Source organism: Camelina sativa, chromosome 14 (genome assembly GCF_030686135.1).
Source record: "Camelina sativa cultivar CO46 ecotype springtype chromosome 14, ASM3068613v1".
Taxonomy (NCBI): domain Eukaryota; kingdom Viridiplantae; phylum Streptophyta; class Magnoliopsida; order Brassicales; family Brassicaceae; genus Camelina; species Camelina sativa.
In genome coordinates this window covers 5,607,548-5,630,953 of record NC_141893.1, presented here as the reverse complement: position 1 = coordinate 5,630,953, position 23,406 = coordinate 5,607,548, and the positions used below count along the sequence as shown (strand labels likewise).

Sequence of the window (23,406 nt, the reverse complement as noted above, 5' to 3'; positions counted from 1 at the left end):
TTGAGGTCATAATGCCACAATTCATCAAGCTTTTATGGAAGGACTTCAACAAGTTGGTAAGATGCAGGTTAGAGAACTTGGTAAGCAGGCGTGATGGGGAGGAGAGGCTGAGGGGACACCGGTAACCACCGCACCAAAGAGGCGGGATCATAATGCCAAATTAGCATCCACTTAATGAGCATGATTTTTAGGAAATCTTGAAGATTACGAGATCAAATTAAATGGAGAGTTAATATTTGTGTAATATTCTCCTATTGTCAAATCAGTAAATTTACCATTATTGAATATGTAACGAATTTGCTAGACAAGTTATGACATTGTATAAATAGAAGTCTAAAGACAATAAAAGAAACTATTATCCTATTAAAGTTTCCTCTGATTTCTATCAATTTTCATCATTAATTATGAAGGAAGAACAATTTTATGACAAATTATATTTGAATGTAAGCTCTCTTCTTTACTAGGCTCATTCGAATTTCCCATTATTCGCAAAGTTTTTGTGATTTTATCCTATTAAAGTTTCCTCTGATTCTATAATTCGAATGAGCCTACACATATTTTTTGTCAACTGATCACCATTAGTGTAACAACTAAATCAGGATTAAAATGTAATAATGAATTATAGTATGAAGTTTGTCAATTAGAATCTAGAATGCTTTGTCGAGAGTCGATAACTTTCCATTTTTTTCAACAGTGTTTGTTATATTGTCAACTAATGTAGTTGATATATGCGTTTAATGTGTACGTACCCAAAAACCAAATGCTTTACCAACTATCTGAATCTCTTTACTTATTTATATAAATAATTTAATGTCATTTATTTACCTGAGCTGTATTACAACTATTTCACCTGAGCTGTTTCATGTAAAACCAAAAAAAAACCCAAAAAAGCATTGTACTTAGCTACTAGTTTGTAATTAAAATCCTTCCATTCTAGTTACGAGATCAACGATTCATTATAAATTCAAATAATCGAATATTATCTTTTTCAGTTTTTTTTTTCACTTTACAGGAAAAATTATAAACCGTATTTAATTTCACTATAAAATACTACTAGAAAAGAAAAAAAGATTATTTGCAGCTATTATTCATAATTTATAACATGTGACCCAAAAAAAAAAAAAAAGGTAAAAGAGTCATGGGAAAAAATGTACAAATAAAAAAGTCGAAATTTATACTATAACTTTGAATGTAAAGTTTTGTTTCCAAGATACAACAATTACTCCCTCGTAATTAAGAATTCCACTACACTTTTTCACAAAATCACAAGTTAAGAGAGACTTAAAAGCGTTGGACTCAACTCAAACGACCCGCTCAAGTTTAACCTACACATCCAAAAGTAAATTACTCCTTTTTTGGTGTTTAACCTACACATCCAAAAAAAAAAAAAAAAAAAAAAAAAAAATTACTCCTTTTTTGGTGTTTGTCCTTAACACACGATTTTATTTTTTTAATACGATTGCAGACTTCTTGAAGCGATCTGATTTAAACCGACGGTTAAAGATAACCGGTCGGTTTTCTTCTTATTATCCAGACGACGTCGTTTCAAGTCTAGGGGTTCAGTAGAAAGAAACGACGCGATCCTCTCTTGTCTGGGTTTGGTTCGTTATTTCCAATTCACCGATCCTAAAGTTTCCGTTTTTTTTTTTTTTTTTTAATTTTGGGTTAAAATCGAATCCTAAAACATAGGAGCGTTCGTTTTACGCTTCGTTCCCAATTGCGTATAAAAAAACTCGCATTCGAGTTAAAGTTTAGAACGGTCGATGCAGAGGATTCGTCAATTCAGATAGTTTAGTTTAGTTAAGGTAAGGCATGAGTTTGGTTTTATCGCTCCTCCGAGAGAGAGAGAGAGAGAAAGAAGCCAGAGACGATCTCTTGTGGAAGCAATGAATATAATAATTCAAGCGATCCTATGAGTGAACCAACTTCTTTTGTTGTTGTATTGTATTGTATTGAAAGAGGGGTTTAGGGTTTATCTAGGAATCTCACGGATTGTGTAATTGTTTTTGTTTTTAAATCAGGGCATCGCAGATTTGAATAATGTAAGCTCTCTTCTTTACTAGGCTCATTCGAATTTCCCATTATTCGCAAAGTTTTTGTGATTTTACTGAGATTTTGATTTCGAATTTTTGCTTAATTTTTTTTTCAATTTTGCAGGGGAATTGTTGTGGAACCTCGTTGTCCAAGAAACGTTGATGGGATTAGTATTGATCCTGAGCCTAACTGGAATTTCCATAGCTTAGTATCTGAGATTGAGTCTGTTGAAAAAAAGCTCAATGCCTTTTCAAAGTTTCCCCAGCCAATTACTAACTCAACCTCACGGTATATATCTATCTCTCTTTTGATCTATGTTTAAGTTCATTCTAGAGTTCTACATTGATTTGGGATTGATAACAACGTACTTAGAAATATCTGTCTTCATTGATTTAGCTATAATTTAGAAGTATAGATTGTTTCTGATGTTCGTTGGCGTGTTAATAGGATGGGAAGGAGTGGTGGAGGATTTGTAATGCATGTATCAGAAGATGAGATGGAGAGTGATGATGAAGATGAAGAGAGTGAAGAAGAAGAAGAAGAAGAAGAAGAAGACAAAGATTATAGTCAAATATGTACAGTGGGGAGACGTTTTGCCTGTGATGAAATATACTTGAGGTGATCACCTACCACCAACTCGTCCTTGGTAGCTTGTTTCAAAATTAAGAAAGTCGTATTCAGTGTTGTTTGATGTATTTTATTTGTTGTTTTTTGTTGCTCATACAGTGATGAATCTGATGATGAGTTTGACCATGAACCTGACTATATGATGAATAAGATGGGTCTGGCTGAGAGTGCCCTATATGATGTGAATAACAACCACCAAACCGAAATTAAGGTGGGTAGAATTGTTTTTTTGTTGATAACGAGGTACATATTGTTGAATGTTTTATTTCGATTGGTGTACTTAACTAATTGATTGTGGATCTCTTGATACCAGGACGACATTAGGAATCAAGTAACTGTTGTTGAAATGGAAATAATGAATGAGGTTGAAACGTCTCGCTCTGCATTAGCCCGGGTTGAAAAGTACAGTGAAACTCGAAAAGAAGTAGAACGGAAACTTGATCTTCAATATCAGCGTAAAGTGTAAGATACTGGCATTCTAGTTTCAGGAATACATTTTCTTGTCAATTTAGTTCATATGCTGTGATTTACTTTATTCTAATGTCTCAAAATTTTGGGAAGTAATGAGTTTTTCTTGTTATTGTTTTCTAGTGCTGAAGCACTTGATACCCATCTGACTGCAATCCAACGTGAACATAAAATTAAATCGCAAATAGAAGAAAGAAAAATAAGGAGCGAGGAGGAAGCCAGGAGGAGAGAAAGGGCTCATCAAGAAGAGAGAACACGTCAAGAAAAAGCTCGTGTAGAGGCTGAGGTATGTGTTTGTTGATTGAACAATTTGTTTGTTATCCTTCGGCTACTCAGTTTGTTTAAACTCTTTCTCTTTTGTTTATATTTAGGTGTTAGCAAAAAGCAGAGCTGAAGAAGCAAAGAAAGAAGTTGAGAGAAAGGCAGCCAAAGAAGTAGCTGAAAAGGAAGAAGCAGATCGCAAAGCTGCCGAACAAAAACTTGCAGAAGAGAAGGCTGTGATAGAGAGACTTAGTGTTGCTGGTAGTTCAGCTTCATCGAATGCTCAAGCTGGGGGTTAGTTATCTTCTATTTTAGTACATATATTTCTTCTGCGTTTCTGTGGTTTTTCTCTCTTTCTCATATTGACGATTGTGAATTTGTGATCTCATTTCTTGTACTGTTCTTTTTTATTAATTGTGGAAGGTAAATCAATCCAAGCTGCAGAAAGTGCTTTGACATTGGAGAAGCACAGATTGAAGAAGCTTGAAGAGTTAGGAGCAATTAACCAATCGCTAAAATCAAGTTCAAATCAGGTACCTATCCATTTCTTACGTTTTAATCTGTATTATCATCCATATTTGCTCACAAGTTATGAGTGTTTTTACTATTTGTAGGACTTTAGCAGTTTTGAAAAACATATTGCAAGGGTGATAAAGCAAATAACTGGGGTAAAAGATAATGTAAGGTATGGTTCATGGTTTCTGCCTGTAATCTGTCAGTTTTTCCCCTTGACAAGGTTAAGAACATCTTTTACATTCCATTGCAGCTTTGCTTTTCTCCTCTAGTGGTATATGCCTATCTTTTTTTAGCATTTTATACTGGGAATCTTGTTTTACTTGTGAAATGTCAACTTTAAAGCATTTGGTATAACCTTGCTTAGGCGTCCCTCATGGAGTTTGGTTAATTCTTCCTTGTGTTTAACTATTTCTGGCTTGGGCTTTTTGCAGTGCGAAAATCAATGAAATTGTCAAAATATTTAAAGACCCTAGTTGTCCGGTATCCATCAGTATTGCAACTTTTGCGAAGAAGGTAACTTTTTATGTCTGCTCAGTTAAGCATTCACCTATTCATAAATACATATTGTACTGTTGCATGTTGAAAATGACAAAAATTGTTGTGCTTGGGTCTAATTGGTAAAGAACTCTTTGATATGTTCATATGTTGGATTATCTTCTGACTGAGATGGATGCCATTATTGTTTTGCTGATTCTTTCAGATGGTCTCCACCACTGACCGAAACCCATTTGCATGCAGCTACGTCATTGTTTACGTCACGTCGCAGGTACAAAATCTGCTTTTGATTTTCAATATTTTACGGTGGATTCTTGTTCCTGTTACTGTTATTGAATATCATCTACCATTAATGCCCACAGTTTCCACAAGCTATGGATATTCTTCTTGCTGAATTCCACAAAGCTTGCATTTACACTGTCCCTAAGCATATTGTAAACTCACAGGTACCTGACCTTCTTTAAAAATTATTTTGACAAAAATTGTTAGTGACCTTTGCTTTTCTTAATAATCATTTCTAATAAATTCAGACAGCTTGGGATTCAGAAGCATATGAACGCCTAAGTTCCATAATGAGGCTCTACGGTGCACTAGTCCAGGTTTTTTGCCTCTTTTATGAATTATCTCTTATGCATTGCCATTTCTGTAGTCCTGTAATGTAAGTTTCCTTATTTGTCTGATAAATTACAGACCGATATTCGAGGTGGCAATGCTACTAACATTCATGGGATAGAACATGGATGGGCTTGGTTAGCCAGGTTCCTTAACAAAATCTCAGCCAACAACAGAGTTACTGCAACAGCCTTAAACGCCTTTCTCCAGGTCCTTAGAAAGCACCGATTTCAATTGACAATTGTAAATAGAAAAAAACGTTTTCAAATCATAACTGATGATATCTGTTTTCGTGTGTGTGTGTGTAGACGGCAGGGTTTGGTCTTCATCAGCGGTACAAATCGCAGTTTGTGAAAGTTGTGAATGTTGTGAGAGAGCATTTCTTGCAGAGATTGAGGGCGAAAAAGGACACGAAGGATCTTCAACTGATCATAGCCGATATAATGGCGTACTTGGATGACAAAATGTATCTCAAGGAACCAGAAGGAAGAACTATGAAGGCGAGTCTCCTGTCGACGGAGTTTACTGCTGGGTTAGATCGTCCGCAGAATAACAATCAATATTACCAGAGGAATAATTACAGAGACAACTACTATTGATTTGATGTATCATTTGGTTAGATGAAATACTGTACCTTTCTCCATTTTTATTACACTGTTGTAACGTCTCTGATCACATTTGTTCAAACCAATCTTTGAAAAATCAAAATACAAGAAATTTTCTTCTTCTTTCACTGTCAAAGGGTACTTATGATCAGTTCTATTTTAAAAGCATTTCTACCAGAGCCAAACGGTAAAAGCTCAAAGTTAAGTCCTCTGTAATCTACGGAACTGTCGAGAAGCAAGAGAAAGTATACTAATGGACATATTTCATAACTACTCTTACTGTATTACAAACATTACATAGCCAAATTAAACCATATATTTAATGGTGAAGAACTTGAACGAGGTCAAGAGCAACTTCATTTCCGGTGATGATCTCCATGGCTTCTTCCTTCTCCAGCAATCCCCAATCAAAGAAGTAAAGCAAGTTCAACAATCCCAGTTCAACTAGTGTGTTTCCCATCGTCATCCCTGGACACATTCTCCTACCAGATCCAAACGGTATAAGCTCAAAGTTGAGTCCCCTGTAATCTATGGAACAGTTGAGAAACCTATCAGGGTTGAACTCATCTGGATTTTCCCATAGTTTTGGATCACGTGCAATCGCATAAGCGTTGATAATGATGTGTGTTTTTGGAGGGATATCGTATCCTTGGATCTTGATATGAGACAATGCCTCTCTTGGGAGCAATAACGGAGCTGCTGGATGTAACCTGTATATCTCCTTGACCATGAGCTTAAAGTAGTCAAGTTGGCTTAGATCTTCTTCTGTGATTCTCTCCTTCTTGTCCCCAAGCGTTGTCCGAATCTCGTCTTGCACTTTCTTCATCACTCTCGGGCTCCTGATCAGCTCAGTCATTGCCCATACCAATGTGGTAGCACTTGTACTAACCCCTGCTAGGAATATATCCTGACATATATAGAAACAAAACACTTAAGTCACGAATGGTATGTTGCAAGATTAAATAAGAACTTGAAACATTATATATTTACCGAGATCATCCCTTTGAGATGATCAATGGTGAGCTTGAAAGAATCTCCATTTCTTTCTTGCTTCTTCATCATATCGATCATCACGTCAATAATATCAGAGCTCTCTCTTCGAAGCTTATTAAGATGATCATCGAGAATATTTTGAAAGAAAGTGTCTAGTTCCGAGAAAAGATTGTTCAATCTCTTGTTCTGACCAGAGATCCACTCGATGAGCCTACCGAATCTTCCGCGAAAGAGATCAGAGAACATAGACTCCCTTATGACCGCTTCAGACTTGTCCACAAGATCAACTATGCTATCTTCATGGACGAACTCACACCCACGGAGATTTAGCCCGAACCCGATCCTACACACTATATTCCCGACAAGAGTGAAAAGGGTTTTGTCAAGTTTCACAGGAGATCGTGTCGTAGCAAGACCAGAGAGTTTCTTGACACACAAGTCGTTCTCTTCCTCTCTGATATACCTACAAGATTGAAGTTTCTTCGAGCTGAAAAGCTCGATCACCAAGAGCTTCCTCATCGCTCTCCAGTCTTCACCGTAAGGTGCGAATCCGACGTCTTTGAAGTTGTAAGAGATCCTTCTGGTCCCGGCTGTCTCCGGTCGGCTACAACACTCAAGATCGTGGATCTTTACAACTTCCTCTGCTGCTTCCTTGGACGAGATCACCACCACGGGGACGAATCCGTATCGGAGGAGCACCACTGGTCCGTACTTATCGTAGAGATCACGACGATTCCTGGGGTTTAATTCTCGGCGTTGGTGTAAGTTTCCGATGATCGGGAGCTTCCTTGGGCCAGGAGGAAGCTTCCATTTCGAAGGTTTCAAGAAGATTAAGATAAGGGGTAGTACGAGGGAGAGGGAGAGGAAAATTAAGAAGATGGACATTTTTGGTGGCTCTGTTTCTTTTCTGGGTTTCGTATTTCAATGTTACACTTTTTATACAATTTCTATCACGTATAATGTACTCTTATAAAAAGATGATAGATATGATAATAATCCAAAGTAGTAGCTTTGGTCAAATATAGTAAGCTTGGTTTCGCGTCAAAGCATTAGCCTCATCGTTCTCTACGTGGATGGGAAGTAGAAGTTTGTGTCCCCCCGATCATTCTCTACGTGGCTCTTCTAATAGAGTAATAGGGTTTTGATATTTCTAAGAACGTCCCTCCATCACTACAATTCTACAAAAAAACTAATATATGTTCTTCTTTATTATTGGGTGAATATCCAGTTTATATTTTTTGAAAATACTGAGGATTGAAGTTGTTTCTAAAAATCAAGTGGATGGTGATGAGGTTCTCACCCAATTAAATAATAAATATATTAACAAATTTAAGAGAGTACTTTAGGAAAACCCTTCTTTGAGAAACGTTTCTCATTTTTGTTTGGATATCCATTTGACACATGCATTTATATCATTGGTTTTATAAAATTTTCTTTTATAATTACAAATTTAAATAAATTTAATAAAGTAAGTGTTAAATTTGAGCTTATTTTGGACTTCTAACTAAAAACCAATTGGCAATTAGTAGATTGACTCTAATTCTTTATATATTAATGATTTAAATATCAGATGTGTGATTTGGTTTGTATCCCAACAATCTCTCCTTCAAACCAAGGACCACATATGAGATTTTAACACGCCTCCTGGTGATAATAACTCTATCTCGAACGGATCTCACTTGGACCGATAATAAACTCTTTCAGTAAGATATTAAACATACTTAATGGATATCTAGCAATGATAAAGAAGAAATAAAAACACGTTTTATTTCATATAAAAAGTAATATAGCAATAATAAAGAAGTAATAGAAACACTTTTTTATCTCTACAATGAGTAAAATACTTTTTTTTTATATAAGAAATTAAAACACTTTTTAATTGATAAAAGCGATAAAGATACAACAAACAATCTTCAAAGGTGTACTTAATTAAAGCTTTCAAACAAAATGACAAATGTTTAATTGAAATTATTTTTTTGACGATCTCGTTAGTGGTGTTTAACGGGAACAAGGAGGAGAGGTTCTTTCTTGTAAAAGGAGATATTACCAACATCTCCCATATCAATGTCTTCGCCGACCATCCCATTAGGTAAATTCCAATCAAAGAAGTAAAGCATATTCAAGAGACACAATTCTAATGTAGTGCTGGCCATTGAAACCGCGGGACAGGCTCTCCGACCAGAACCAAAGGGTAAGAACTCAAAGTTTTGTCCCTTGAAATTAAAAGCACTATTAATGAACCGCTCAGGAATGAAATCTTCAGGGTTTTCCCAAATCTTGGGGTCTCGTCCAATCGCCCATACGTTGATGTACATCCACGTCTTTGCAGGGATATCATAGCCTTGGATCGTTAATTGAGACATTGATTCTCTAGGTATAGATGGAACTGATGGATGCAATCTTAATGTTTCCTTGACTATGAGCTTCAAGTATTCAACTTTCTCTAGGTCTTCTTCAGTGATCTTTTCTCTTTTCCCTCCGAGGACAGCTCGAATCTCTTCTTGTGCTTTCTTCATCACTCTTGGGTTTCTAATGAGTTCTGTCATTGCCCATATCAGAATTATGGCAATTGTATCTATCCCTCCTAGAAAAATATTCTGCATGCATGTAAAGTAGATTCACATATAGTTAGAAGAAAAAATATGTGGTTGTAGTTAATTAAGCAGTTAATGTTGGAGATGGATACATCATCTTTTTAGCCAGTATATATATAATTCACATGAGTGTTATAGACTTATAGGACTCGAAAACAAAAAAAGGAGAAAATAAAGATTATCGAGTGATGCATGATAGAAGGTTTTACGTACCATGAGTACTCCTTTGACTTGATCCATATCAGTAGTTCCATTTTTATCAACCAAATCCAGCATCCCGGTAACGATATCGGCAGAAGGATCTGTACTTTTCGGTCCATCTAATGACTTCAAGTGATCATCAATCACATGTTGGTAAAAGTCATCAAGCTCCTTAAACGTTCTCTTTAGTTGTCCTTTTTTCCTTTGGAACAACCAATCTGCAAAGTTTTCTAATTTGCCAGGAAAGAAATCAGAGAAACCAAAATGACATGTGGCTAGGGAGCCTTGTACAACAAGCTTTGCGATTTTCTTCTCGTCAAAAAACTTGTTCGTGTGCAAGTTCTGTCCTAACGCTGATCTACATAAGATGTTGGCGACGAGACACATAAAAATCTGGCTTAGATCCACGGCCACGAGAGATTGTTCCAAAGCCGAATTGGATATCTTCTTCACCACGAAATCCATCTCTTCCTCTCTTATGAACTTAAAAGATTGAAGCTTTTTGAAGTTCAAAAGCTCCACCATCGAAACTTTACGATTCTCTCTCCAAGAGTCACTGTAATGTGCAAAAGTGATGTCTTTCAAGTTATACGAGAGTTTACGTGCCGCCATCACCTTTGGTCGACTACATGTCTCAAGATCATTGGTTTTGAGAACTTCTTCAGCTGCTTCTCTTGAGGAGATCACAACAGCTGACGCAAACCCTAGAGGAAGAGCCATCACGGGTCCGTATTTGGCTGACAGCTGATACCACCACCTGTGAGGGACTCCTTGTTGGAACTACAATTTTGACAACATAGCTTTAGCCATCTTTCCGGTGAATTTTCCGGTGATGTCCATCATCGGAATAACCGGTTTAAGGATTCTTTGGATTCCTTGTAATGAGCACTATAACATAGTGTAGTTACTTGTCAAAATCGTTGTTATAATGAATGAGAAGTGGTTAGCTTGAGATGAGTGACCGTTACGCAAACCACACATGCCTTTGTGTCATATCAAACTGAGCTCGAGTTTGGGTCTTGGTTAATGGGCCTTTAGGTCCAACAAGATATGTCGTTTTGCATAATGAAGTCGAGAGTTGAAATCTTATCAACTCCAAACGGAAGAGTTAGTCGTTCCGGAAATCTCGCTAACGTGTGATACTCGGGCGCGTCTTCAGCTCACCTCAACTCCCCGATATCTCAGTCCACGAGCCCAGATTTTGTGGAGAGCATCTCGTCGTTCTCTCCATATAAATACAGAGCTCTCTCGTTCATTGTTTGATACACTTGCGAAGAAACAAAACTCAAAACAGCAAAAGTCCAACTCTCTCTCACTCCTCTTTCTCTCTCTAAGAAACGTAAGTGTTATAAAGAGTGTATCGTTGAGCCAACGTTCGTTTGAGTCCGAAATCAAGTGCTGTGATTCGGGCTCGTCTCGGTTGTATCCTGGGATCCATGTACTCACTAATCCGCCACACTGCGGGAGCTACTTTGGGTTAAGGAAAGAGATCATATCTCGCCTCCGAGAATCTATTCTTTCTTTATCGTTTTACATATGCATCATATTCGTTATCTAAAATATTTGGATTTTCGCGGTCCTACACTCCTGTGGAACGGTGCAAGATTCCAAGGATCGGAAGACCCCGAGGGCCCGGAGGAAGTCGAAGATTAGAACTAGGGTTTTTCTTCTTCTTTATAAAAAGATTAATGGAGAAGGGGGTAAGCAACAAAACCCAGGACAAATATATCAAGATCTCCATTTTTCTTTTTTTTGGATCTTAGTTTTGTTTCTACTTACTTTTTTTTCTTGGACTTGGAAGTGATATTGATGATTAGTAGCTGCCCTTGAAGACGCTCTTTATAGAATGAATTTGAAGATTATCCAATAAAATGTGACATGTGCGTCAATGATACTTTTTGTTTTTAAAATTGCTGGAAAGTGCAGCTACTGTGGCAAGAAAAGTCACAAAACCGCTGAATATCGCAGCAAAGACAAGGGTAAAAATCAAGCCAATTTGACTGAAAAAGACTTGTGTGCGGTCGTCACGGAAGAAAATGTGGTGATGAACAATGAGAACCCAAGGGAGTGGTGGTACGACACTGGAGCCACTACCCACATCTGCATTCACAGAGACATGTTCAGCACTTATCAGAAATCCAAGTCTGGTGAGAATCTGATGATGGGCAATGTGTCTCACTCCAAGATCGTTGGAACCGGAAAGGTGGTCTTGAAGATGACTTCCGGAATGGCCGTCACGCTCCACAACGTGAAGCATGTTCCAGACATGAGGAAGAATCTGGTCTCTGGGACCCTATTGAGCAAGCATGGCTTTGCTGCTAACCTTGCGTCCGATCAGATGACTCTGAGGAAGAATGGTGTCTTTATTGGCAAAGGTTTTGTTAAGGGAGGACTTGTTAAGCTGTGTGTTGCAACAATCCTTAAGAAAAATGATGTAGCTTCTACTTCTGTTTCAAACAATTCCATGAATAAAAATTCAGTTGCTTATTTGGTTGAGTCTTCTAATTTATGGCATGAACGATTAGGACATGTGAATTATAAATCTTTGCAAAGATTTATTAATTTGAACCTAATCCCAAAATGCAAAATAACCAAAGAAAAATGTTAAGTATGCGTTCAAGCGAAACTCACAAAAACACCATCACCTCGTGTTGAAAGAGCAACCAAACCTCTAGAATTAATACACACAGATTTGTGCGATTTAAAATACGTACAATCTAGAGGCGGTAAAAAGTATTTTGTTACTTTCATAGATGATTGTACAAAATATTGCTACGTTTATTTGTTACGTAGTAAAAACGAAGTCTTGGAGAAATTCAAAGAATATAAAACCGAAGTTGAAAATCAACTCTCAAATACTATCAAGGTAGTAAGAAGTGATAGAGGAGGCGAGTATGATGGACCTTTTAATGACTTTTGTCAAGAAAATGGTATTATACATCAAACTACTGCTCCCTATTCACCGGAATCTAACGGAGTTGCATAACGCAAAAACCGAACTCTGAAAGAAATGATGAATGCAATGTTGCAGGAATCGGGGTTACCACAAAACCTGTGGGGGGAAGCTTTACTTACCACAAACCTCATCCTAAATAAAATACCGCACAAAACAACCGGCGATACGCCTTATCAACTTTGGAAAGGAAATGTACCATCATACAAATACCTAAAAGTGTGGGGGTGCCTCGCTAAAGTCGCAGTGCCACCTCCAAAGAAGGTTACTATCGGACCTAAAACCGTTGATTGTATTTTTATTGGATATGCACACAACAGTAGTGCTTATCGGTTTCTGGTTCACAAATCAGATATTCCGAATATTCATGTTAATAAAATAATGGAATCAAGAAATGCGTCTTTCTTTGAAAATATTTTCCCTTGTAAGGATAAACAAAATCTGAAACGTACTTGGGAAGAGAGAGATGCAATCACCACTACTAATGAGGCCAGTGCCTCGGTAAAACAAGTAGAAAAAGAACCAAGACGTAGCAAACGAGCTCGCCAGGGAAAAACTTACGGTGAAGATTTCTTGATGGTTCTTCTTGCAGAGAACGAACCAAGAACATATAATGAAGCCATGACTACACCCGACGCTCCTTTATGGAAGGAAGCCGTTAATAGTGAGATCAACTCCATTATGCAAAATCATACATGGGAGATAGTTGACCTACCTGAAGGGTTTAAACCACTAGGGTGTAAATGGATCTTCAGAACAAAATTAAAAACTGATGGCTCTATTGATAAGTACAAAGCTAGACTTGTGGTGCAAGGATTCTGACAAAAAGAAGGTCTTGATTTCTTTGACACCTATTCTCCTGTAACGAGAATAACATCAATTAGAATGCTAATCGGGATTGCAGCATTAAGAGACCTGGAAATCCATCAAATGGATGTAAAAACCGCCTTTCTAAATGGTGATTTAGAAGAGGAAATTTATATGAAACAACCCGAAGGGTTTGTTGCTCCAGGACAAGAAAATAAAGTCTGTAGACTGGTGAAGTCGTTGTATGGACTTAAACAAGCTCCAAAACAATGGCATGAAAAATTTGACAATGTAATGATGTCAAATGGTTTCAAGATAAATGAATGTGATAAGTGCATATACATTAAAACTACTCCTAGTGGGTATGTTTTGTTATGTTTGTACGTTGATGACATGCTCATCATTGGTAGCAATAAAAACATAATCCAACAAACAAAAAATATGCTTCATGGTCAATTTGACATAAAAGATATGGGTTTAGCGGATGTCATTCTAGGGATTAAAATCACTAGAACCGCTGACAGAATTATTCTGTCACAGGCACATTATGCTGAAAAGATACTTGAGCGGTTTAAAAACTACTCAAAAGGAAAAGCAAAAACTCCTGTAGATCATGAACTTCACTTGACCAAAAACTCGAGTGAAGCGGTGTCACAGATAGAGTATGCTAGGGTGATCGGAAGTCTTATGTACTTAACCAATTGTACACGACCCGATCTCGCGCATGCAGTCAACGTACTAAGTCGCTACACCAGTAATCCAGGTCATAAACACTGGCAAGCCATAAGAAGAGTATTAAATTACATAAGATACACAAAAACTTATGGGCTGCACTATGGTAAAGAACCAGCAGTTTTAGAAGGATACAGTGATGCCAATTGGATAGCTGATTCCAAAAACTCAAAATCCACAAGTGGATATGTCTTTACTCTAGGAGGTGCAGCAGTATCATGGAAATCTGCGAAACAGACTCTAACGGCTGGATCAACCATGGAGTCGGAGTTTATAGCTTTAGATAAAGCCGCAGAAGAAGCAAACTGGCTTCGTAATTTTTTGGAAGATATTCCGATGTGGGAAAAACCTGTGCCGGCATTATGTGTACACTGCGATAGCCAATCGGCTATTGCCTGAGCACACAATACTCACTACAATGGCAAGAACCGTCATATTAGAAGACGTCATAAGACCATTAGAAACTTGATCACTACTGGTGTAATTACAGTAGATTACATAAATACAGTTTTTAATCTTGCGGACCCCTTTACTAAAGGGCTAGCTAGAGATCAAGTTGTAAAATCATCAAGAGGAATGGGTCTAAAGCCTACAATCTAAGAGGATGTTTGATGGAAACCCCACCTAAATGACTGGAGATCCCAAGAATTAGGTTCAAAGGGAAAACTAAATCAAACAAAATCAATCTGGAGTACTGTATGACTAATAGTCATATCCCAGTTCCTAAGATGAAAAACAGTACTTCTTGTGTCTTTAGAGGTTAAGCAATGCTTTTAATGATCAAGTCCATAAGCTTTGATATATCAGTGGAGCATTTCCTAAAGGAAAACTTCTTAAAACAAACGCTAATGGCGAATCACCTAGTGAGTGTGAAATCAGGCCGTTTCTAGGAGAATAAAATGTAAGGCTATATTCTCCAACTTCACTCATGAAATCCAAGCATGTTCATGGCCAAAACGAACACAATAGAGAACTTGGTTCTTCGAGAAAAAGAAGCTGGGTTATACCTGTTGTCTCGGTTTACATAAATATCCGGGTGGTTCAAGACATCATGTTCACCTCCTGGCCAGTAAATCCGACAAATATTAACAATGAGTAGTTCAAAGCTGAAAAATGCTACTATCTCAGACACAATTATTTTTCGCATACACTCTTGAAAGTCGAGTCAGTCTAGTCCGTCTAGTCTTTTAGTCTATTAAGTTTAGTTAAGTCTTCATATGTCTAGAGTCAATTCTATTCATGTGGGGGATTGTTGGAACTACAATTTTGACAACATAGCTTTAGCCATCTTTCCGGTGAATTTTCCGGTGATGTCCATCATCGGAATGACCGGTTTAAGGACTCTTTGGATTCGTTGTAATGAGCATTATAACATAGTGTAGTTACTTGTCAAAATTGTTGTTATAATGAATGAGAAGTGGTTAGCTTGAGATGAGTGACCGTTACGCAAACCACACATGCCTTTGTGTCATATCAAACTGAGCTAGAGTTTGGGTCTTGGTTAATGGGCCTTTAGGTCCAACAAGATATGTCGTTTTGCATAATGAAGTCGAGAGTTGAAATCTTATCAACTCCAAACGGAAGAGTTAGTCGTTCCGGAAATCTCGCTAACGTGTGATACTCGGGCGCGTCTTCAGCTCACCTCAACTCCCCGATATCTCAGTCCACGAGCCCAGATTTTGTGGAGAGCATCTCGTCGTTCTCTCCATATAAATACAGAGCTCTCTCGTTCATTGTTTGATACACTTGCGAAGAAACAAAACTCAAAACAGCAAAAGTCCAACTCTCTCTCACTCCTCTTTCTCTCTCTAAGAAACGTAAGTGTTATCAAGAGTGTATCGTTGAGCCAACGTTCGTTTGAGTCCGAAATCAAGTGCTGTGATTCGGGCTCGTCTCGGTTGTATCCTGGGATCCATGTACTCACTAATCCGCCACACTGCGGGAGCTACTTTGGGTTAAGGAAAGAGATCATATCTCGCTTCCGAGAATCTATTCTTTCTTTATCGTTTTACATAGGCATCATATTCGTTATCTAATATATTTGGATTTTCGCGGTCCTACACTCCTGTGGAACGGTGCAAGATTCCGAGGATCGGAAGACCCCGAGGGCCCGGAGGAAGTCGAAGATTAGAACTAGGGTTTTTCTTCTTCTTTATAAAAAGATTAATGGAGAAGAGGGTAAGCAACAAAACCCAGGACAAATATATCAAGATCTCCATTTTTCTTTTTTTTGGATCTTAGTTTTGCTTCTACTTACTTTTTTTTCTTGGACTTGGAAGTGATATTGATGATTAGTAGCTGCCCTTGAAGACGCTCTTTATAGAATGAATTTGAAGATTATCCAATAAAATGTGACATGTGCGTCAATGATACTTTTTGTTTTTAAAATTTCTGACTGCAAAACGCGCGCGTATATAATAATTAGAACATTTATACGATATACCTATATGATTATATCACAAGATGCTTATAAATACAATCGACATATAATTAATCCAACTTTTTTGACCTGCTGTGTTGAAATATAAAAAGTATGTCGGGACCCAAAACATAATTTATTGGTAAATTTATAATGATATTTTTTATAATTTAATAAAACATACTGTATATTTTGTTTAAAAGATTATTGGCTTATTGGCAGCCTATGGATTGTCGTTCCAAACTGGGTGTCCAACATATAACTACTGTATGTACAAAAATTCTTAAACTACAAAATTGGAATTAAATAAATATTACAATGATCTTTATACATAATTATTTGTTGGATCATAGGAACTAAATATAATGATGATTGTACTAAAAAGAGAAGCTAGTTTTACCATAACTTCTCTATACGGGATATTACCTAATTATCACGAACGAGAAACATGTTTGTTAGCAAAAACATGCTAAGAGAAATCTACGTTTTTGATTTCCGATCACTCATTACTATAGTGATAGTCTATAAAGTCTATTGAGATAAGTATTATTAACTTTTTTTTATTATTATCTTTACCAATCAAGATCATCTAATGCTATATCATTGAGATCTATCATGCATGGTAGCTAGAATCGTTTCATTATTTATGTTGCCTTGTAAGTTCTGCTTGGTAGTTCAATGGTTTAAGTTGAAAAGATTATAAATTCATCTCATAGCTTATCGTTTATTTCTTATCGTATATTTTTCTGTCGGTATATATATTTTTTGTATAATATATACTCGCACCATAACTGATGCTTTGATAAAATTTATAAACTAATCCCATGGCTTATTATTGTTTATTTCTTTGAACATCACATGGTTTTAATTGATTAATTTATTTATTTTTGATATATATATATATATATATATAACATAAAGTTTATAAATTCATCGCATGGCTTATTAATTATTGTTTATTTCTTTGAACACCACATGGTTTAATTGATTAGTATATTGTTTTATTGATTAGTACTATATATATATATATATTCGTATAATTACTCGTACATGACTGATGACTTCACAATCATCTCGGTAATATTGTTTGATTTATTACGTTAGTTTAGAATTTTGTGTCAAAACATGAGTTGATGATTTATTTGTGATATATTGAGTTATGTTTTGTTATTTTGTTACTTGTATTATTGTATAGTACATATATATTTGAAAATCTCACGGCTTAGTATGATCACTACAAAAAAACAGGTATGTTGTATCATTTATTTTGTATCACAAAACTAATTGAAGTAATTTTAAATTACTTATTTTCAAGTGATGCAAATATATATGATTAACAACAATTATGTCAATTGACGTTATAATTATCTTATTATACATCAGTTATTTAAAATTGATTCAGTTTCTTTTAAATTGTATCACTTTATTAAAAGTGATATAAAATATATTTTTATATCATTTAGATAATTGATGTAATTATTTATTTTTGGTTAAATCACTTTTTAAAATGATATAAAATTTACATCAATAAAATACTGATGCTAAATTATATTATATTTATAGAATTAATAAATCTGTGTGAACATAAAAAAAAAAAATCAATATTAATTTGTACCACCATCGACAAATCAATCTAAAATGAAACCTAATCGATCCGAGCTACCATCTCTTTTCTTCTTAGAGTTTTCAACACAAATTAATCCTTAATCATAAGTAAGTGTTTTTCCGACTTTGATTCTATGATTATGCTCCCTTATGCTTTTGGTATGTTTATTAATCTTCTTAACTTTTTCTAGGTTTATTTTATGTAATTTTTTTTGCAAAGTAAAACCCAAACGTTCTTTGCTGTTCTTAATTTTAAAGTTCTTATTATGCAAACACATGATAAAATCTAACTTGGGTGAATTTGCCTCCTAATCACGTGGGTGATGAACACTTAATTAAAAAAATTTGCAAGATACATCTGCTGATTGCAAAGGATTATATATATAACCGGCACTGTATGGGTCATCGGCTTCACGACCACATTCCTTGATTTCTAAATTTAGTGAAACACTCTAATACTACTTCTTTGTTAATACATCGATTTGGTTTTGTTTAGGATGTGTCATGTACATGCATAGATTTATTTCTAGATTCTAAAGGTTTTGAAGGTTTGTTAGTTTTGTGATTTTTCTAAAACTTACAAATAATTCAAATCGTTCTTTCAGGTTTTGATGAATAAGTCATGGATAAAGAAACCATCTTTATCTCAAGATTACATATCAGGGGTTAAAAATTTCTTGAATTTTACATTTAGTAAATCAACTGCAGCCACGATGAAATGTCCATGTAACCGGTGTTCTCTAGCCAAATTCAAGTCAAGAGAAGATATTGAAGGTGATTTGATGTGTTATGGTTTTTTAAGTTCTTACACAAGTTGGATGTTTCACGGAGAGGGAATATTTGTCACAGAAAATGCAAGAGTACCTACTGATGATTTAGCTCAAGTTGAAATGGATTCAACTTTGAATCTCTTGGATGATATTTTTCCTGGTATTGATACTAATATGTATGGCGAAAATGCATTTGGATCTTGTGAGCAACCTATGGACACTGATAGACCATCAACTTCAAGTGGAAATTTTGGAAAAGAAGAAAGTTTTGATGAGTTGCTTGCTGATTTTACCCAAGAGCTATATGATGAATGCACAAAATTCACGAAGTTGTCTTTTATATTGAAGTTTTACCATATCAAGTGTATGTGTGGGATGAGTAACAAGGGCATATCTTTGGTGCTTGATTTGCTGAAAGAAGCATTTACACATGCTAAGTTGCCAAAGTCATTTAATGACATGAAGAGAGTTATTTGCAAATTAGGATTGAGTTATGAGAAAATTCATGCATGTTATTTTGGGAGGCAGATGCAAAAAGGGAGACTTGTAAAGTTTGTGAAGCTTCTCGTTGGAAACAAAATATTTCTGCCAAGAGTAAGGTTAGGCTAAGTACGGTATCTGGATCAGAGAAAAAAAAAGAAGAAAACTCCAGCAAAAGGTACAGTATCTGGATCAGAGAAGAAAACAAAAAAAACTCCTGCAAAAATTTTGCGTTATTTTCCTCTAAAGCCGAAACTACAACGCTTATACATGTCATCAAAAACTGCTACCCACATGAGATGGCACGCAACTGCATCTAACAATGATGACAAGCTTCGACATCCAAGAGACGGAGAGGCTTGGAAATCATTTGATCAAAAATATCCAGAATTTGCATCTGATCCAAGAAATGTCAGACTAGGCTTGGCGACTGACGGTTTTAATCCATTTGGTACAATGAGTAATAATTATAACATATGGACAATGATATTATTTCCTTATAATTTACTATCGTGGATGTCAATGAAGCAGACATCAATGATCCTCTCTATGGTTATCCCTGGAAAGCAAATGCCTGGTAATGATATTGATGTCTATTTGCAGCCACTTATCAAAGAATTGAAGGAATTATGGTTTGATGGGGTTAAAACAGTAGATGCTTCCACAAAACAAAAATTTGACATGCGAGCAGCCATCATGTGGACAATTAGTGATTTTTCTGGTCTTGGAAATTTGTCGGGTTGGAATATATATACGAAATCAGCTTGTCCAAGCTGCAATTTTGATGGCACCGGCCAACGTTTACGCCATGGCAAAAAAAAAATTTTTCAGGGTCATCGTCGCTTTCTTCCTCAAGATCATGATTTTCGTCAAAATGTAACTAATTTTGACGGATATATTGAAACCAGATCACCACCAGTGACGTTATCAGGTTCTACAATTGTTCCTCAACTAGAACAAGTTAATGTTACTCTTGGTAAGAAGCATGGTTTAGATGGAGTTGGAGGAAAAAAAGATCGAAGTCATGTTGGACGATCTAGTACTCAACAATGGAAGAAGAGGAGTTTATTTTTTTTTGTTGCCTTATTGGGAATTTATTATGTTGAGGCATAATTTGGATGTCATACATATAGAGAAAAATGTGTTTGATAATTTATGCTATACATTATTGGACGACAAAGAAAAATCAAAGGATAATTTGAGTGCTAGAAAAGATCTTCGCGAGTTAGGTATACGTTCTGACTTGTGGCCTGATGATAATGGGAAGTATCAAGCAACATGTTTTACTCTGGACAATGATGGAAAACACACCTTTTTAAGTGTCTTACAGAATGTAAAGTTCCCTGATGGTTATGCGTCTAACTTATCGAGTTGTGTTGATGTTAAAAGTCGAAAGCTAGTAGGCTTAAAATGCCATAAATGTCATGTGATAATGAGAGATTTATTGTCAGTCGCCATCCGGAAACTACTGCCAACAGATGTGACATCAGCCATTATTGAGGTTTGTCATTTTTCTAGAGATATATCTGCAAAGGTCCTTGATATTGAGGAGCTTGACAAACTTCAAGACCGTATTGTAGTGACTCTATGTCGTCTGGAGAGGATTTTTCCTCCATCTTTTTTCACAGTGATGGTACATTTAATAGTACATCTCACAGAAGAAGCAAAATTAGGTGGACCAGTTCCATTTCGTTGGATGTATCCGGTTGAGAGGTAATATATATATGTACATTATACGTTTGTATCTATATACACAACTGGAAATTTACTTAATTAATCTATCTACAGGACTCTAGGACACTTCAAATCATATGTTCGGAATCGCGCTAAGCCTGAAGGTTCTATATGTGAACAATATTTAGCCGATGAATGTGTAACATTTTGTTCAATGTATCTCAATGATATAGAGACACGATTTACAAGGATTGGACGTGTTGATGATCGACCTGTAGTTGAGACTAGCATAAGACCAAATTCAGAACTTCCAGTTATTTTTCCAAGCCTTGGAAGGTTTGTTGGAGCGGGTCAAGTTTATACTCTCAACCATGTGGAAAGACAGCAAGCACATCGACATATATTGGTTAATTGTCATCTACTTGATCACTTACGCGAGTAAGTTTCTATCACTTAATAATAACTCATTTTCATTATGCCTGATTGACGTTCTCTAATTTTTACTAATTATTATCATTTCAGGAAGTATAAAAATGAGTTGTTAAGGAACCCATCTCACCATAGCAAGAGGAGTCGTGTTATTGACATTGATCGAGAAATGCATCTTAATTTTGCAAAATGGTTCAAACAGAAAGTAGAGCTTGATGAGTTAGATGGGATAACTGCAGATTTACGATGCTTAACTTTGGGTCCATCTGAAAAGGTTGTGAAGTATACAGCTTACAATGTCAATGGTTTCAAATTCCGAGCAACAGATAGAGATGTTGAACTGAAAACCCAAAATATTGGTTTGATAGCAAGTTTTATGGTTTGTCGTTGCAGTCCAAATTCAGATTTGATGATCCTGTGATTAGAAAAGAATATGTGATGGGTGCACTAGGTAGCAGATGCAAGGATGTCAAAAGTCGGCTTTGGAAAGAACACAAAAAGATACTTTGAATGAAACATTGCTGAATCGACCCGAAAATATTCCTGAACTTCAGTGGGGTCAATTTGTTCGGACGAGATTTTATGAAAAGTGGAAGGTATAGGTTTTTGTATGTTAAATATCTACATGTAGTTGGATGTCTTTACATCCAATGCAACTATTTTTCTTCTAATATGTGAGCTTTCAGAAAATGCAAGAGAGGAATACAAAGAGCCAAAAACACAATACCATGCCTCACTTATGTGGAAGGAAGAGCTTTCCAAGGAGAAGAAATGAGATTGTGAGTAATTTAGTTTTGACAAAACATTAGTTTCTTATACTGATATTCTATATTATTTATGCATGTATCTTTAATGAAGAAAATCAAAACTGGAAAAACACCAAGTCGAGCAGAGTTTTTTATTGAGTCTCGTACAAAACCTGATGGAAGCTTTGTATGTGAGGAGGCGAAGACAAAATTGGAATTAAATAAATATTACAATGATCTTTATACATAATTATTTGTTGGATCATATGAAACTAAATATAATGATGATTGTACTAAAAAGAGAAGCTAGTTTTACCATAACTTCTCTATACGGGATATTACCTAATTATCACGAACGAGAAACATGTTTGTTAGCAAAAACATGCTAAGAGAAATCTACGTTTTTGATTTCCGATCACTCATTACTATAGTGATAGTCTATAAAGTCTATTGAGATAAGTATTATTAACTTTTTTTTATTATTATCTTTACCAATCAAGATCATCTAATGCTATATCATTGAGATCTATCATGCATGGTAGCTAGAATCGTTTCATTATTTATGTTGCCTTGTAAGTTCTGCTTGGTAGTTCAATGGTTTAAGTTGAAAAGATTATAAATTCATCTCATAGCTTATCGTTTATTTCTTATCGTATATTTTTCTGTCGGTATATATATTTTTTGTATAATATATACTCGCACCATAACTGATGCTTTGATAAAATTTATAAACTAATCCCATGGCTTATTATTGTTTATTTCTTTGAACATCACATGGTTTTAATTGATTAATTTATTTATTTTTGATATATATATATATATATAACATAAAGTTTATAAATTCATCGCATGGCTTATTAATTATTGTTTATTTCTTTGAACACCACATGGTTTAATTGATTAGTATATTGTTTTATTGATTAGTACTATATATATATATATATATATTCGTATAATTACTCGTACATGACTGATGACTTCACAATCATCTCGGTAATATTGTTTGATTTATTACGTTAGTTTAGAATTTTGTGTCAAAACATGAGTTGATGATTTATTTGTGATATATTGAGTTATGTTTTGTTATTTTGTTACTTGTATTATTGTATAGTACATATATATTTGAAAATCTCACGGCTTAGTATGATCACTACAAAAAAACAGGTATGTTGTATCATTTATTTTGTATCACAAAACTAATTGAAGTAATTTTAAATTACTTATTTTCAAGTGATGCAAATATATATGATTAACAACAATTATGTCAATTGACGTTATAATTATCTTATTATACATCAGTTATTTAAAATTGATTCAGTTTCTTTTAAATTGTATCACTTTATTAAAAATGATATAAAATATATTTTTATATCATTTAGATAATT

At 35.4% G+C, this 23,406-nt stretch overlaps 4 protein-coding genes across 6 annotated transcripts; 2 read left to right on the top strand and 2 right to left on the bottom strand.

Annotated features, from left to right (window-relative positions):
* The first annotated feature begins 1,457 nt into the window (after positions 1-1,457).
* On the top strand, positions 1,458-5,740 carry GLE1 (nucleoporin GLE1-like protein). 2 transcript variants are annotated; one of them, XM_010460452.3, is made up of 16 exons: positions 1,595-1,805; positions 2,022-2,042; positions 2,158-2,322; positions 2,482-2,652; positions 2,761-2,872; positions 2,975-3,123; positions 3,253-3,415; positions 3,501-3,684; positions 3,814-3,923; positions 4,005-4,075; positions 4,338-4,419; positions 4,607-4,672; positions 4,764-4,847; positions 4,932-5,000; positions 5,092-5,223; positions 5,322-5,740. In XM_010460452.3, coding segments are annotated over exons 2-16 (1,851 nt in total). In that variant the 5' UTR covers positions 1,595-1,805; positions 2,022-2,040; the 3' UTR covers positions 5,613-5,740. The 2 variants fall into 2 exon arrangements, with proteins under 2 accessions (XP_010458753.2, XP_010458754.2); XM_010460451.3 differs by having other exon boundaries at positions 1,458-2,042.
* Positions 5,741-5,864: 124 nt separating this feature from the next.
* LOC104739966 (cytochrome P450 71B28-like) lies at positions 5,865-7,599 on the bottom strand. Its single transcript, XM_010460450.3, has 2 exons — positions 6,609-7,599; positions 5,865-6,525 (listed from the first exon to the last, which is right to left on the bottom strand). Exons 1-2 carry the CDS (start codon positions 7,494-7,496, stop codon positions 5,938-5,940), a joined length of 1,476 nt encoding a protein of 491 aa, XP_010458752.2. The 5' UTR covers positions 7,497-7,599; the 3' UTR covers positions 5,865-5,937.
* Positions 7,600-8,599: 1,000 nt separating this feature from the next.
* On the bottom strand, positions 8,600-16,117 carry LOC104743284 (cytochrome P450 71B2-like). Of its 2 annotated transcripts, XM_087483096.1 has the most exons (4): positions 15,973-16,117; positions 11,603-11,614; positions 9,419-10,176; positions 8,600-9,208 (listed from the first exon to the last, which is right to left on the bottom strand). In XM_087483096.1, exons 1-4 carry the CDS (start codon positions 16,115-16,117, stop codon positions 8,600-8,602), a joined length of 1,524 nt encoding a protein of 507 aa, XP_087339222.1. The 2 variants fall into 2 exon arrangements, with proteins under 2 accessions (XP_087339222.1, XP_010462687.2); XM_010464385.2 differs by lacking the exon at positions 11,603-11,614 and having other exon boundaries at positions 9,419-10,186; positions 15,962-16,117.
* Positions 16,118-18,533: 2,416 nt separating this feature from the next.
* Positions 18,534-21,789, top strand: LOC147927870 (uncharacterized). The gene is made up of 5 exons (XM_087485920.1): positions 18,534-19,301; positions 19,345-20,885; positions 20,961-21,284; positions 21,369-21,654; positions 21,727-21,789. The coding sequence occupies exons 2-5, from the start codon at positions 20,167-20,169 to the stop codon at positions 21,787-21,789; spliced, it is 1,392 nt and encodes a 463-aa protein (XP_087342046.1). The 5' UTR covers positions 18,534-19,301; positions 19,345-20,166.
* Positions 21,790-23,406: the final 1,617 nt, after the last annotated feature.

Coding starts and splice junctions, on each gene's coding strand:
- GLE1 (XM_010460451.3), top strand. Junction 3,924..4,004: donor TAAAATCAAGTTCAAATCAG/GTACCTATCCAT, acceptor TACTATTTGTAG/GACTTTAGCAGTTTTGAAAA. Junction 4,848..4,931: donor AGCATATTGTAAACTCACAG/GTACCTGACCTT, acceptor TAATAAATTCAG/ACAGCTTGGGATTCAGAAGC.
- LOC104739966 (XM_010460450.3), bottom strand. CDS start 7,496: ATGTCCATCTTCTTAATTTTCCTCTCCCTCTCCCTCGTACTACCCCTT. Junction 6,526..6,608: donor ATCTCAAAGGGATGATCTCG/GTAAATATATAA, acceptor TATATATGTCAG/GATATATTCCTAGCAGGGGT.
- LOC104743284 (XM_010464385.2), bottom strand. CDS start 16,117: ATGGAGATCTTGATATATTTGTCCTGGGTTTTGTTGCTTACCCTCTTC. Junction 10,187..15,961: donor TCTTGCACCGTTCCACAGGA/GTGTAGGACCGC, acceptor TCAAAATTGTAG/TTCCAACAAGGAGTCCCTCA. Junction 9,209..9,418: donor AAGTCAAAGGAGTACTCATG/GTACGTAAAACC, acceptor ACATGCATGCAG/AATATTTTTCTAGGAGGGAT.
- LOC147927870 (XM_087485920.1), top strand. CDS start 20,167: ATGGAGTTGGAGGAAAAAAAGATCGAAGTCATGTTGGACGATCTAGTA. Junction 21,285..21,368: donor CTACTTGATCACTTACGCGA/GTAAGTTTCTAT, acceptor TTATCATTTCAG/GAAGTATAAAAATGAGTTGT. Junction 21,655..21,726: donor GTTTGATAGCAAGTTTTATG/GTTTGTCGTTGC, acceptor TGGGTGCACTAG/GTAGCAGATGCAAGGATGTC.